General features: G+C 53.1%; 1 protein-coding gene and 1 long non-coding RNA gene across 4 annotated transcripts in view; one reads left to right on the top strand and one right to left on the bottom strand.

Annotated features, from left to right (window-relative positions):
• Positions 1-1,339, bottom strand: part of PRKAG2 (protein kinase AMP-activated non-catalytic subunit gamma 2) — a 278,412-nt gene extending 277,073 nt beyond the window's left edge. For all 3 annotated transcript variants that reach the window (XM_047763904.1, XM_047763902.1, XM_047763903.1), the window contains exon 1: positions 593-1,339. In XM_047763904.1, the coding sequence (XP_047619860.1) occupies positions 593-709 (117 nt within the window). In that variant the 5' untranslated portion in view covers positions 710-1,339. The remainder of the gene's footprint in view (positions 1-592) is intronic.
• LOC125117817 (uncharacterized) lies at positions 1,226-7,480 on the top strand. Its single transcript, XR_007132731.1, has 2 exons — positions 1,226-2,241; positions 6,150-7,480. It is a non-coding gene; the product is annotated as an uncharacterized LOC125117817 (long non-coding RNA).
• Positions 7,481-14,734: the final 7,254 nt, after the last annotated feature.

Below are 14,734 nucleotides of genomic sequence, written 5' to 3'. Positions count from 1 at the left end.
TTAGGGAGCCCGGAGCCCCCAAATGCCTGAAATGTGCTCCCAGGGTCAAGCAAAGGGATTCGCTGCAGAGGGGCCTCCCGCTCCGGGCAGAGAGACACTGGAGGGAAACTAGGAGGGGGGGGCTCCATTTGAGGGCGCGGCTACACAGCCACCGCCCCCACCGCCCATGTCCCCACCCACTGCCCCCCTCCCCCTGTCCCTGGCTGCAGCGCACGACTCCACCTCCCCTCCCCGGAGCGCAGTCCACACCGTCCTTTTTCAACAAAACAACACTGCACCGCCCCACCCCCCGCACCCGTACCCGGCGGGACCGCGGGCAACGCCCAGCCCGCCACCGGCCGCGCCCCCCGCCCTGCGCCCCGCGGCCCCCGCCCCCACTCCGGCCGTAGACAGTCGCCGAGCCCTCTAGGCACGCGGGTGGGGGAGAGATGGAGCCCCGGCACGGCGGCCCAGCGCCTCCACCCTTCCCCTAGCCGCCCCAAGTGACAGGAGGGGCACGCACAGCGCGCGCGGGCGGCGCATTAACCGCTTCCGCGCTGGGTCGGCGGCGACGCGAGGGTGGGGAGCAGGGGACTTTGGGGCTGGGACTCACCGGAATGTGCACTCGCAGCGAACGCCTCTTCTGGCTGGTATTTTTCTTGCTGCTGCTCCCGCCGCCAGGGCTGGAAACATCTTTCTTCTTCTTGGTGTCCATGGCCGCGCTTCCCATAACTTTAAGCAGAAGTTAATTCCGGGTGACTCGTTGCTGAAATTCAGTCCTCTCCTTCCCAGCCTGGCTCCTGCCGTCGCCCTCGAGCCACGCGCCCTGTATCACTGCTCTTCCACCCTGAAGACACCGCGTGGGGACTTCCGCGGGAAGGGAAGGTGGTGCAGGTATCTCGGGCCGCCGCCACGCAGCAGGGGTGGCTATCGGCGGGAGCGCTGAGTTCACGTGTCCTCTTCCTCCTACGAGCTCATCGGATGCAAAATCAAAGCCAAAGGCTGTCCTGGTTCTGGTCTCTCGCCGGGTTACGCGTGGCGGAGGTCTCCCGCTGGGTGACAAAGTTTTCTTCCTTTTGCAAAGCGAAGCAACATTTTCCACCCTTTCGGCTCCTCCCACCGATTCCCAGAGGTGCTCTCAAAGGCAGGTGCAATTTAAAAACGGTAATCTGGAAAGCAGCCCTCCTCTGCCTGTGCCTGGCTGGAAAATCTGGCGAAGAGTGAGATGGTTTGTATATTCATATAATCCTCGGCCGCAGAATAAACCAGCCCGCAGCCTGGAACTAGGTCCGTCCTCCTTTCTGGGCGAAAGGGAGGGAGGGAGGAGGGGAAGAGGAGGTGCAAACGCCAATACTCCTCGCAATTGGGCTCCCTCGCCGCCGAGAGCCGGAGTTCTGGACGCCGCCCAGCTGGTCTGAGGGCGCGCGGGAGCCCCGTGGGGAGCCGAAGACAGGCGCCCGCTCTGTCCCCCCGCCGCGCCGCGGCCCCGGGGCCTGAGCGGTCAGAGAAGGGCCTGGCCTGGCACCGACGTAGGCTGGCGGAGCGCGGGGCGGTGGACGGCGGCGTGCATCGAACAGGAAGTGCACAGTCGGCCGCGCCGCTCTCCCGCTCCCCCCGCCGCCCCCGGGCCGCTGCGCGCTGTCGCCTGCCCCGCGGGCCGGGGCTCCCCTCCCTTGCGGCCGCGGCGGCGCGGGACTGGCTCGGAGGTGGTTGGGCCCCATCTGGTCCCCGGGGTGTCTGTTTCTGCCTCACCCCCTGAAACACGCACGCGCGCACTGTGCTCCGCAGACCCCGCAGCGGCGGAAGCGCGGGTCTCGGCAGGATGAGCGCTGACCCGCGCGTGCTTCTTGGAAAACCTTTGCCCCGGGGGTCCGCCCCGCCGGCGCGCGGACTTGAATGCGTGCTGGGAGCGGTCCGTGTCGCCGGCGGAGTGCGGGTTTTCACCCCACCGCCCCGTACCCCTCCCCGGCCGGCTTTTTTCACCAAGGGATCCGCATTAAGCGCCGGGCGCGGAGTCAGCAACCCGCGCCGCCACGGGAAACACGGAGTTTCTAAGACTGAGAACCAAGTGGTGGGGGAGGGGCTGGAAACCCCGGGCGAGCCCCCACGTGCTGCCACCCGCTTAGCCACCCAGTTGCCGGGGCCTCGCGGGGCGAGGCACCTCCCCGAGCCCAGGGCCCCTGGGGCGTTCTCCGGTGTCGCTGTGGCCTCCTTGGGCGGATTCCAGGATGGGGTAACCCTGGCCCCCGGCTGGAAGTCAAGGTGAGTGCTCTGTCGGGAGTCGCCTCCCTTCCTCCTCTAGGTTCTGAGGACAGGGTGGCCCCCCCAAATCACTTGGGCGCCCTGAATGCTGACGTCAGCTCTGCTGCTGGCCATAATCAGTGATACGGGGTGGCCACCCGAGAAAGAACGGGACACAGGTCGCTTTGGGAACGCCATGGGGCTGGTGAGAGGCTGGTTTTTGCCCCGGTCCAGTTGCGGGGATTCTCGAGTCCTCTCCTCCCGGGAGGAGGGGTGAGCCCCCTTCTGGCACGCTCCTTAGGCAGTGCCCCCACCCAGTCAGAAGGAACCCTGGTTCAGCCATCATTCAGGTTTCCCTTTCCCACCGAGTCCCATCCGCTTGTGTACAATTCCCCACAGTCTGGGTGGTGCCGTGGTTCAGAAGTCGGGGGGCCGGGCGGGTTCTGGTGGGTTTGTCTTCTCCTCCCGGCTCCCCAATCCACAATGGAGCCAAACCGAAGCACCTTCTGGTCCTGGAGCAGTGCTTTCTGGACTGAAGGTTTCGATGCTCTGGAGGAGTCACACCTGGGTTAAAAAAAAAAAAAGTGGCCACCCGGGCCTCACAGGTGTGGAATTTCTCGCTTTGACCTTTTTCTGAATGGCTGCCTGCATTTCAGGAGACTTCAGGGCAACCCCATTATTGCAGGAAATGCTGGAAACACTGGTTAGAGGTGGGGAAGAGTGGCTCTTCAGTCTATGTGATGGGGTTTAAAGGCCACCCTTTCCCACCCAAAGTGACTCTCCACTGTCATTTACATTTCATCTCTTCCACTTAATATTTTAATCCTGTCACAATGATAATTTGCCAAAGCATGCAAATCACTCCATTTGCTGACAACTGCTTTGGAAAGGAGAGACAGAGAACTAGGAGGGGAAGTCAGGAGAGCCACGGGGAGGGCCCTCCTGGGACGGATTCAAAATGAGGAAGCCACTGTGTTATTTCTCATACTGGATTTCCTGAGGCCTGTCACGGTTCATGGGCCCCGTCTAGTGATGCTTAGAATATGTCCTTTGCCTGTTGATTTCAGAAAATATGCCTCATCATTCATTAATAGCATTCATTTGCTCTCTGAGTTTGTTTTGTTTGAGTGCAGGCTTTACTGCCTGGGAATCCTAAATTAAAACATGTGACCATATTGCTTGCATTTTAAGAGTCCCTCTTCTGTTTGGTTTGGGTTTGGGTTGTGGTTGTTTTATTTATTTACTTATTTTGGTTCCCCATTTTTTTTTCTGAAATCTGGGTATTTCTTTTAGATGATGTCAGAAGCAGCTCAGCAGCTATTTTTTTTTTCCTTCTGAAAGATGTTAATAAATGGATCATATATCTTCCCATCAGTGGCATCTTAGAATGGACGGGCATAGTGATTGTTTTGTATTGGGGTGCCCTTGAAACCCCATCTGTCCTTCACCTTGCTGAACGGTTATGTTAGCCAGTAGCTAAAGGTGGCATACCCAGACCACAGGACTGTGTAATGACTGCTGATATTTCTTGTTTTTTGATGCCCTGATCTATGTATGACCCTTTCTGCAAAATTAATGCAATAGAATATTTGCTGAACAGAACAGAAAAATGTTAAAGGCAGTATGACTGATTTTGCCTTTGGCCTCAAGCTCCAATATTACTAAGCGAGCACTGCTACTGATCCTGTTTTATGTCAAGCTCTGATTTTTTTTTTTTTCGGTATGAAGTTTACATATATAATTTTTTTCTAAAAAAATCAAGCATATGATGCTCTTATTGGGCCTCAAATATTTATGTGGTCGTCAGCATTTTCGAATGTCCTGGCAGTTGGGAAAGGAATATATCATTAATTCTGGTCAGTGAGTGAGTAGAATCAGTACCGTTACTTCTGGGTCAAGCAATGAAGAGTAAGATATCACCCCCATTTTCCTTTTTCCCTCCTGCTATCATCTTGAAGGTCATGTGTTCCCACCCCGTAAAATGGAGGAGGGCAACTCACCTTGCATTAGACTTGATTGAATTGGGTTAAACCACTGAGATGCTGATAATTACTTATCAGAACATAGCCTTGCCTATAAAAAACATTGCATCGAAACATTATCTTGATGACTGAGTTTGGGACACCCCCTTAAATGTCACACCTCCTTCGCCTTACGCTCGGGTGGCCCTGTCCGTCTTCTGATTGATGGAAGCATAAGTAGAGATTGGCCAGGGCCCTGGGCTGTCATGAGAACCAGCTTCCAGGAGGTCCCAGGAGGACCAGTTGAGGCCTCTCCCAGCCCTGCCACTGATCTGCTGAGGCCATGATCGAGGCACTGTGTTTCACCCTCCGTAAGAGGAGCAGGGGTGGCCTTTCAAAGATTTCTACCGTCTCTTTAACAGGTGCTCGTATTTTGTCCTGATTGTAGGTCCTTGTTAATTTGATTGCTCCAGAGAGCCCTTCTTTATTGAACTTTTCAAAAATATCATTGCACGATGAATTGACAATTTAAAACAAACAAAAGGACCCTGGTCCTTCCCCTCAGATGGTTTAAGACAGAGCTTCTTGGGGGAAGGAGATGCATTTAAGACATGTCCAGGAGTTCCCGTCGTGGCGCAGTGGTTAACGAATCCGACTAGGAACCATGAGGTTGCGGGTTCGGTCCCTGCCCTTGCTCAGTGGGTGAACGATCCGGCGTTGCCGTGAGCTGTGGTGTAGGTTGCAGACGCGGCTTGGATCCCGCGTTGCTGTGGCTCCAGCGTAGGCCGGCGGCTACAGCTCCGATTCGACCCCTAGCCTGGGAACCTCCATATGCCGCGGGAGCGGCCCAAGAAATAGCAACAACAATAACAACAACAACAACAACAACAAAAGACGTGTCCAGCCGAGGCATCATTTGTCTAGGCTGCCGAAGGCGGTGGTGATTTACGCACCTGCCCTGTGCCGTTGGTGGGGTGTTTTATAGGTTTTAGTACATCTGTGGGAGAGGACATTACTAACCTTGTTTTATACCACCCATGTGTTGGGGTACCTGCCGTACTACCACTGACACCCCAGACCTAGCACCACGTGAACCTTTGCTCTTCCGCCAGGGCTCCAGGTCATCACATCACTCCCGAATGGTGTGTCTCTTCTCCAGCCAGGGCAGCCTCTCCTTCGGAGGAGATAATTGACGATGCTGCACTGCACACCTACAACTAATTGAGACGTGAAATACACAGTGAATGTAAAAGACATCCTTGATTAAGAGCCTGCAGGATGTTTAATTTCACTTCGCCTAGTTTGCTGGACCAACTGGTCCCTACCCGCCCCACCCCCACTTTTTTTTTCCATTTTGTCTATTAATATCCCATATAAATGAAAATGCCTCTGGAAACCATGAGTCATCTTTGTAGAGCATCGAGGACTTAGAACGTCTTAGCATTGGTGGTATACGCCCGGATTTAAAGTCCAGACTTGCCCTGTCAAATTGGATGTTGCAGTTAGAAGGAATTTCGTGATCAAGGGTCCGTAGATGGACGCCCGTGTCTGATGGATTCCTATCCTCAGGGCTGATGTGTTCCACCGTCGGAAAGAAAAAAGGAATTAGCTTTTTGATTACCTATGACATGCCAGACGTTTTCTTAAGTAGTTCCTATTAATTATCCTATCTAATTTCTATGAAAATCCCCTAAGAAAACCCTCATAGGCATTTTACAGATGCGGGACAGAGCCTAGCTGTTATAGAGTGCATTGCTATCCATTTAACTTCCATCCGTTGGTCTTAATTTGCTGTGTCCTCTGCAGAGGCACGGCCCCTCCCTTTTAAAAGTTTCACACACATCTTTTTTTTTTCCTTTTTTATTAAAGTATGGTTAATTTACAGTGTTGTGCCAATGTCTGCTGCACAGCAGAGTGACCCCGTCGTACGTATATATACATTCATTTTCTCGTATTCTCTTCCATCAGGGTCTATCCCAAGAGACTGGATAGAGTTCCCCTCTGCAGTGCAGCAGACCTCATGGCTTATCCATTGGCAATGTGCGCATGTACCGACCCCAACCTGTTTTGCACAAGTCTCCACTTGACTGTTGAGGAACCTGGATCAGAATGACCTTGGACGAGCGATTCAACACCTTAGCTGCCTTGGTCTCTGGACCTGTGACCCAGGGTGTGAGAGAACAGAGGTCTGTGTAGTGCGGACACTCGTGACTCAATTCTGTGCATGAGGCACCTTTGGGAAAATGAAACCGCAATGTCTGACCTGAGGACTGTGAATGCTCTGATCATAACTCAGTGGATTCCAAGCGAATGGGGGTGTTATCTAATCGTGAAAAGCAGGCTGAGAGTCACAGTCCAGTTTTTATTTTCCTTTGCACTTGACCACTGATTGTGTAACCTTGCCATAGCATTTGCTCCCTGGTGCAGAGGGAGCCGTTCATATCCACCCATGCATCGAAGTGGAGGCAGATGCCTGGGACCCAAGCATGGGGCAGGCTGGGGATAGCACTTCTCCCGACAGCCCTTGTCCTGGTCCCTTTTGACTTTCGGGGGAACCTGTGCAAGCCGCTCCTTTATTTGCGCTCCAGATTACTCTTCACCCGTAACTCCAGTTGACTCTAAGGCCTTCCTAGTCGTGGACTCCGAGGAGTGCTTTGAATTCAGGGAAAGGGAAACGGAGGCAGCAGTCTCCCCAGGACAGACTTGCTGCTCACATCTTTTCTCCAGAGAAAAGCCTGCTGTCCTGACCAGCTCTGTGCCTGGACACACACCCAGCAGTTGTAAAGAAATGACACATTCAGCAGAGCACAGTATGTGTGACCCGCAGCGCTCTGCGGGGGTGGGGTGGGGGTGTCTGTTTGCTAAATAAAAGGGTAGGTAATCCTAGCAATTATTCTCCCTTCCTTGGCCAAGGATGGTTGTCACGCAAACAGCATTAGTTGGGAATGAAGCCTTTCGTACCGCCACTGGCTGCTTTCATAATTGTTTTACAGAGTTTCCCATGCTGACTTTTGCCCTGGTGATTGGGCTTTACCTCCCATCAGAGTGGTGGGTTTGAGCTCCCTGGGCTGCAGAATTTAACTAAAGGTCTCTTGTGGTGGTTCTCGACTTAGTCCTGAGCGTTGAATCTGCTGTAAGGCTGGGAAATTTGGAATATACCGCCGTTACCTGAATATGGCTTGGACTGATGTCTGACCCCCTCCCCACCCCCCGCTAACCTATGTGTTTCAGATGGGATTAAATCATGCAAATTAATTGTAATAATTTCCTGAGCAAATAAAATTACTTTGGTCATCCGACTGGCCCCGAAGTTCCTATGTTCAGTCCCGATCTGAACACGAACTTGTAGGGGAGTCTCCCTGCCAGCACCTTTGTTACCATCTCCTCACGTGACATGCACCTGATGTCCACACCTGGCCTCAGGAATGCCACTTACAGCTTTTCAACACAATTCCAGGAAAAAAATATATATATTTACAGTCCCTTGGGATGGGCATTTGGGGAGCAGAGCACCAGGTCATATCCTGGATTTTCAAGAGGATACAGAAAAGCTTGGACCCGCTGCTCTCCAAGCCCCATTGCAGGTGCACAGTTATCCTGACTCTCAGAGAAAGGTGTGTCCCTCCTACCAAAGTCCAGCCACAGTCAGAGTTAAAACCAGGCACGACCTTGTCCTTGTACCTTAGTTCTTTATACCGTAATCAGTAAGTGCCCATTTGGTGCACAGACAGAACCCGCAGGAGGCTGGGTTCAAGGGCTCTGGACTGACATGTAGGCAGGCTCTCAAGGACATAGTGGTTTTCGACAGCCCTTCTTATGCCACCGAGGTCAGAAAGGTATTTTGTGAAATATTCCTAAATATAACTGCGAAGAGTTGCCTGAGGTCCTGGGAGAGAGAGATTTTCCGAGTCAAATTCTGTGCCACGGGTTTGGGTCGGCCCACTTTAGATCATTGCAACACACTCCCAGCAGCATCATTGTGCCAAAGGCCTGGCTTGTTTTTCCACTCCCCACTCATTGTGGCTCTTTACCCTCTGGGTCAAAAAATAAAACATAATTACAGTGTTCATTGTTCTTTGACCAGCCTGAGAGAACATTTTCCTGCCATCGCAGCTTGTTCACCCGGCTCTCAGGGCTTCCCAGCATCCGATGGAGGTGGGGGCGCAGGCAGGGAGAAGGTGGAGGGGGTCTGTCTTCCTGACCACGTCTGGTTTCCTGGGGAATAGGAAGTGATGCCACCAAGCAAGCGGCTGGTTCGGAAGAGGTGCGGGGGGTGAGGAGAGGGAAGGGGCGCGCAGCCTCCCGCAGGAGAGTGAGAGGGGGCGCCCGTGCAGACCTTTCTCCGCACAAATGGAAGCCGCCCTGTGTGCTGCGCCTCACCCAGGGCCGTGGCCGGGAGGGTCTGCATCTCCCTCTGCAGAGCTGTGTCGTTTTGGGAACAGCTGCCTAGTATTCCATTGTATAGACGTTACGTAATTTGTCGTGATTAAGCCTTATGATTTATTACTTTTTTAACGCTGTCTCCTCCCGACAAAAGTGTAGGCTGCTTCCAGGGCTGGAATGCTTGCACGCACGCCGTTACCCACGTTCGTTGGTGTTCCGAGGGGCACGTGCTTGGGAGCAGAGCACCGATGCGGCGCGGAGGGGGGTGCCCGCGTGCGGCGGCGGGGGGGTTCATTTCCACCCGCAGGAAATTGCTCCCGCCTGGAGGTCGGGCGATTTTCGCTCCCACCGACAGAGAATGCCCACGCCTGTCTCTCCAGGCCCTCTCCCACACAGACTCTTTTGTAAGTTTGTGGTGGTTTCCATTCTGTTGGGTGAAAATAGTGTCTCATTGTACTTTGTGCATCTCGTGAACGAGGATGAGCAACGTTGGAGGCACTTGTATTTCCGATTCGGTTCCCTTTCTGGGACTCTTTGGGCTCTTTGCTGGTTCTCCTTTGGGATGGTAGGTCTTTTTCTTATCTATTTATAGGAGCTCTTTATATGTATTGAACAAATGAGCTCTTGGTCAGGACTGTGGCTTGCGAATGCTGCTTCCTGGTCTGTTTGTCTTTTGGCTTTGTTTATCTTGCTCTTTTTTTCTTTCAGGCTCCCCCCCCCCCCCTTTTCGTATAGTTTGTTTTGTTGATTTGTTTTTTATGGATGCTTGGGGTTTCTGTGATATTTAAGGAAGAGCGGTGGGAGGAGCACAGACTCTGGAGTGGGACCTGCCTCTGCCACACCCTGGTGGGGCATCTGCAGGCAATTTGTAGCCACCTTGAAATTCAGGGATAGGAATGTGGGGGGGAGAGGGAGTTCCCGTAGTGGCGCAGTGGAAAGGAATCCGACTCGGAACGATGAAGTTGCAGGTTCAATCCCTGGTCCTGCTCAGTGGGTTAAGGATCCGGCCTTGCCATGAGCTGTAGGTCGCAGACGTGGCTCGGATCTGGTGTGGCTGTGGCTGTGCTGTAGGCCAGCAGCTGTAGCTCAGATTGGACCCCTAGCCTGGGAACCTCCATATGCCTCAGGTGAGGCCCTAAAAAGACAAAAAAATAAGAAGAAGAAGAAGAGGAAGCGCCCACGCATGGGAGATACTCGTCCATGTTAGTTCCTTTCTTTTCCTGGACATCAGTTCCAGAGCAGGCACATGACTGTTTGCTTTCCACAATTGTTCTGGAAAATTGCAGAAAGTCCATAGTTTCCTGGGCACGTGCCCCGTGACCCTCTGAGAGGTCCGTGTGGCCTGCCCTCAGACGAGCCTCGGGAGGAGGCTCACTTCCCCTAAGCGCTATTCCGAGGTTGCCACGGGTCTGGTGGCCTCGAAGGGCCTGGCACCTGGAAGATGGAGCAGCCTTCTTCTTCCTCGCCGAGTGGTCCTCGGGCACTCGCTTCAAAGTGCTGCTGGAGTCTGGTCTTCTTCCCCAGGAAGGTATTTTAGGACCAGAGACAAAATGGGACACACTTGGTCTTTCCTGCCGAGAGAACTGTAGGGCCAGGCCTACCTGTACCCAGAAGGTGTGTGGCTGTGAGGATGACGCTGGGGAACAGCCCACGCCCCGGGATCGCCAGGACGGAGGGCGCGCTCCTTCCCAGGGAGTGGACCACCCAGCCCCCTCGCCGGCTGCATGGGGGGGAGCCCTCGAGGTCATGCTCTCAGCCGGGGGTGGGGTGGGGAGCATGTGGGGAAGGGTGTGCCCGCATGGGTGCCTAATGTGTACACCAGACGGCTGGAGAGAGATTATGTGGTAGGAGATGCATGTGTGGGTTTAGGGGTATCGATTCTTCTAAGTTTTTCTGGAGTGACTTTGGTCACTGAGTGATGGGAAATGAGTTAGAGGCTTGGAAATGGGAGTACTTGAGGAGCAGGTGGAAAGAGGAATTTTTATTGAGGCAGAAGGGCAATCACATGGGATTTGGGAAGGCGTGGTGGGCTTTGGATTGAGGACTCGAGAGGGAGAGGGAGACAGCGAATTGTCTGGGGAAGGGTCCCCAGAAGGAGGGCCTGAGGCCCCCACAGAGAAGTCTCTTTCTTCCCAGAACAGTTCCAGCCAGCGCTGTGCCTAAAATTCAGAGAGGACTCATTTTTATGAGGGTCAGAGGCTGCATGTAGCCAGCCAACTTGGCGATTTGATCATTTGAAACACAGAAAAGACATATGTTAGCGTTCTTGTTGTGGTTTAGTGGTAGCAAAATCGACTAGTATCAGGTTTGATCCCTAGCCTCGCTAACCGGGTTAGCAATCCAGCGTTGCCGTGAGCTATGGTGTAGGTTGCAGATGCGGCTCAGATCTGGTGCTGCTGTGGTTGTGGCGTAGGCTGGCAGCTGCAGCTCCAGTTCGACCTGGGAACTTCCATATGCCATGGGTAGAGCCCTAAAAAGCCAAAAAAAAAAAAAAAAGTTAAGACCCCCAGGGAGAAATTCCCTGTTTGCGTTTACAGTGAAGAACAGTTGTTGCCTTTCTCCGGAACGCTGTTTGTCTATTCCTTGGGGCAGTGGGACTGACCTTCCAGTCTTCCTCACTGGTGGCCAGAACACAGAGCATCAAAGCTGTAACCCACCCACACAGAGAGTGTCCATTAATTGCTTTATCCTCCTTTGGGGGGACTTGCCCCACTGGTAGAGGCTGCCCCCCCCCCCCAGTCAGTGTTCTGGTCCCTCTCCACCAGCTCAGCCAATCATAACCACCCTCTCAGGGGCGTGGTCCTGGGCAGCCAATCAGAGCTTTTCCCTAGGGGTCCAACTGCAGCTGCCCCCAAGGCTGCAAGGCTTCCTTCTGGAGCTGCCCTGGCTTCAGGGACAGTAGCCTGAGAGGTTGAGCACAGCACTCAGAAGGTAGGGATGGGGAGAACATGGACATTTAGGTCCCCATTGTCCCTAAGACCCATTCCTCCTCCCCTTCTCCCTGTGTCTTTCTGTCTCTTGCAAGGCAAGAGTCCTCACTAATAAAATTCTCACTTTCTGTTTTGCCTTTTTTTTTTTGCCTTCTTATGGCCTCTCCCTTGGCATATGGAGGTTCCCAGGCTAGGGGTCGAATCGGAGCTGTAGCTGCTGGCCTACACCACAGCCATAGCAACGCAGGATCCGAGCCACATCTGCAACCTACACCACAGCTCACAGCAACGCCAGATCCTTAACCCATTGAGCAAGGCCAGGGATTGAACCTGCATCCTCATGGATGCTAGTCAGATTTGTTTCTGCTGAGCCACAACAGGAACTCCAAATTTCTCACTTTCATTTAACTTAACCTCGTAATGTTTTTTGGTCCCCATGTAGGTTATTCTTCCTAGAACAAGGTGAAGAGGGGGAAAAAAAAAAAAAAAAAACGGGAAGCAGAAAGGAAGGAGAGAAGCAAAGGAAGGCTCTGTAAGCAGCCTTTGTAACTAATACCAGTTCCAGTTACTTAACTGTCACCGCCCCACCTCTCTGCCCCTCGGCCACTCCTGCCCTGTCCCTCACGGTGCTCAGGTGACCTTGGCCCTCATGACCAGGGATCTCCCAGAGGGCCTGCAGCCCAGGGTGTTTATCCCAAAGCCCATTCTGCATCTGCGGGAAGGGAAGGCTCTGCGGCTGTAACACTCCAGACAGGGCTTGTGGGGCGGGCACGGGGGCCATTTTCCGAGGCTCAACTCGAGCAGGGACACTGGGTAGTCTTGTTACCCTGGGGATTCCGAAGAGTGTCTGTGATGGGCGATTACGGGATTGGAGTGCGTAAATCTTCTACAGGGAAAGAATTTTTCCCTTTGTAATTGAAGAAAGCCCGATTAAAGTATACTAATGACTGGGCTTATCAGTGTCCATTAGTAATTTTTCAAGTTACCTGAGCAAGAAAAAAGTAGTGATTACAGACGCTAAGACCCAGCCTCCTCAAGTGTATGCTGGTCATTCGCTTTGACAGACCTAATTCAGTTCTCTTTATTTTTGGTTAAACTCCTGTGCCGCAGTAACCAGATGCCTCCAGGCTGGGGGAAGGACTCCGTGACGAGGAGAAAACCAGACTGCCGTGTTGATATGAGTGATCTGAATGCTGGTGCAGAGAATTACTCAGATCTGATGGAAAGAAGCCCACTTTCCTCTTGTGTACTCTTGCCACAGCCTGGTTGGTTGGTTGGTTGGTTTCTTTTCTTTTTTTTTTTTGGCCACAGTATCTCTTTCTGGTTTTCAATTCAGGTTCACAGAGGGGTTGGTCTGAGGGCTACATGAGCTCACAGAGGACCCTGCCTTGTATTCCACCATTCTTCTGCTCTCCTTGAGAGCAAGGTAAGAGACACAAATGGTGGAATTATAACAGTCCATTGGGAAGGTCTATATTTATTCTAATGCTTTTCCCATGGCTCAGAGTATTTTGGAACTATTTTTAAAAATTAATTGAGGCCCAGTTAGTAAGGAGCAAAAAGCAAAAACATCTCAATGTCAATAAATTTACAGGGGTGTATTTGTGACAGTACCTAGCAAAACCCTTAGTACAGGAGTCCCCTGGTGGCCTAGCGGTTAAGGATTTCACGTTGTCACGGCTATGGCATGGGTTTCATCCATGACCCCAGGGACTTCCCTATGCTGTGGGGATAGCCAAAAAAAAAAAAAAAACAAAAAGAAAAAAGAAAAACTCTTTAGTATAGAAGAGACATATAAAAGATCCAGTGGAGATTTCTGCTGCAGGTCAAAGTGAAATTCCTTCATCACAGTCTGTCCACATTTCACCGGCTTGTGAGTTTTGCTCTCCTTGACCCCGACTCACAGAAAACTGCATCTGTTTCAGGCAGAACTTCTAGCACCGCAGGGATTGCTCCCTCCCCTCTCTCTTGTTGTACAAAGAAAGGGACAACTTCAGAGGCTCCCATTTCCTCCCGTATCTGTGTTGGTTGGGATCCTAGGGCAGCAGATGCCAAGATGGGGTCGGAGATGCAAGAGTTGTCGGGCGGGAGATGCACGTGAGACACGGGGAGGGAGCAGGGTGGGCCCGGAGGAGCCCCAGACCAGGTCCGGCTCTGCACCTGTGACGTAGAGGCAGAAGGAAGGGTTAGGCAGGAAAAGCCTCCGACCACGCGGTTCTGAGATCGTGTGACCACCCCCGTGAGGAGTCCCCAAGGTCTTCAGTCAGAGGAAGGGCTCAGAGGTGACGAGGGCAGCTCTAGAATGGCCGGGGCCATCAGTGGGTCCTGGCCTCAGGGCAGGTACAGCGGGGACCCCACTGGGGCGGTTTTGGAGCTGTCGGTTGGAGGTGCCTCTGCCGTGGGCCCTTAGGAAGCAGAGTTGGGTGTCACTTCATTAGCACACAGCCACCTTTCCTCGCAGTTTGGGGAGCAGCCCCCCCCCGCCCCGCCCCCCCGACTCCTTGGGCCTCTCATCTTGTGGTCCTGCCAGCCCCCAGTCCTGCAGCTGGTCTTGGGCCCAGTGGTTCTTCTGCTGTGTGGGTTGAACTGTGTCCCCAGAGAGACATTTCAGAGGCTTGTCACAGCTCGGCTCTCGCTTATGGCCATGCCACACCCCCTTAGCACCTAATTATCAACAGCTCTGTTGGAGTATTTGTAGAACTCACTTTCCTCCATAAAAGGATTTTAGGCAACTGCTGCTTCCTGTTGTTTGCCAAAAGATTGATGTGTTAAATGTATATTTTATGGCCACACCCATGGCATATTGAAATTCCCAGGCTGGGGATTGAACCCACGCCTCCGCAGTGACCCGAGCCACTGTAGTCACATTCTTAAGGTTCTGTGCCACAGCAGGAACTCCCGTTATATTTTTTCAAGACTGACTTAATATTTTTGGAGACAGTGGCCGCACCGACAACCTCAGAGTCGAGCACACATCCGGCCTCAGAACGAGGCCTTAGGGCCTGCAGAGAGGGGCAGCCAGACCCCCGGGCGAGGCCTGGTACAGACCTGGCTCTCTGGGACCCACTGTGTTCACCTCCCAACTGTAGCTGGGCAGCAGCTCTGCCGCCTTCCATCCTGAGTCCCAGGAGTCTTGACTGCCTGCGATTTGACCACGGCCCAGAGCAAAAGCTGTGAGAATAGCGGGCAGTTGGAGATTTGAGCACAATTGAAACCCACCCAAGCCTCAAACTCTGCAAG

This window comes from Phacochoerus africanus, chromosome 16 (genome assembly GCF_016906955.1).
Source record: "Phacochoerus africanus isolate WHEZ1 chromosome 16, ROS_Pafr_v1, whole genome shotgun sequence".
NCBI classification, from domain to species: Eukaryota; Metazoa; Chordata; class Mammalia; order Artiodactyla; family Suidae; genus Phacochoerus; species Phacochoerus africanus.
The sequence above is the reverse complement of the archived record's forward strand: the minus strand, read 5'-3'. Positions and strand labels throughout refer to the sequence as shown.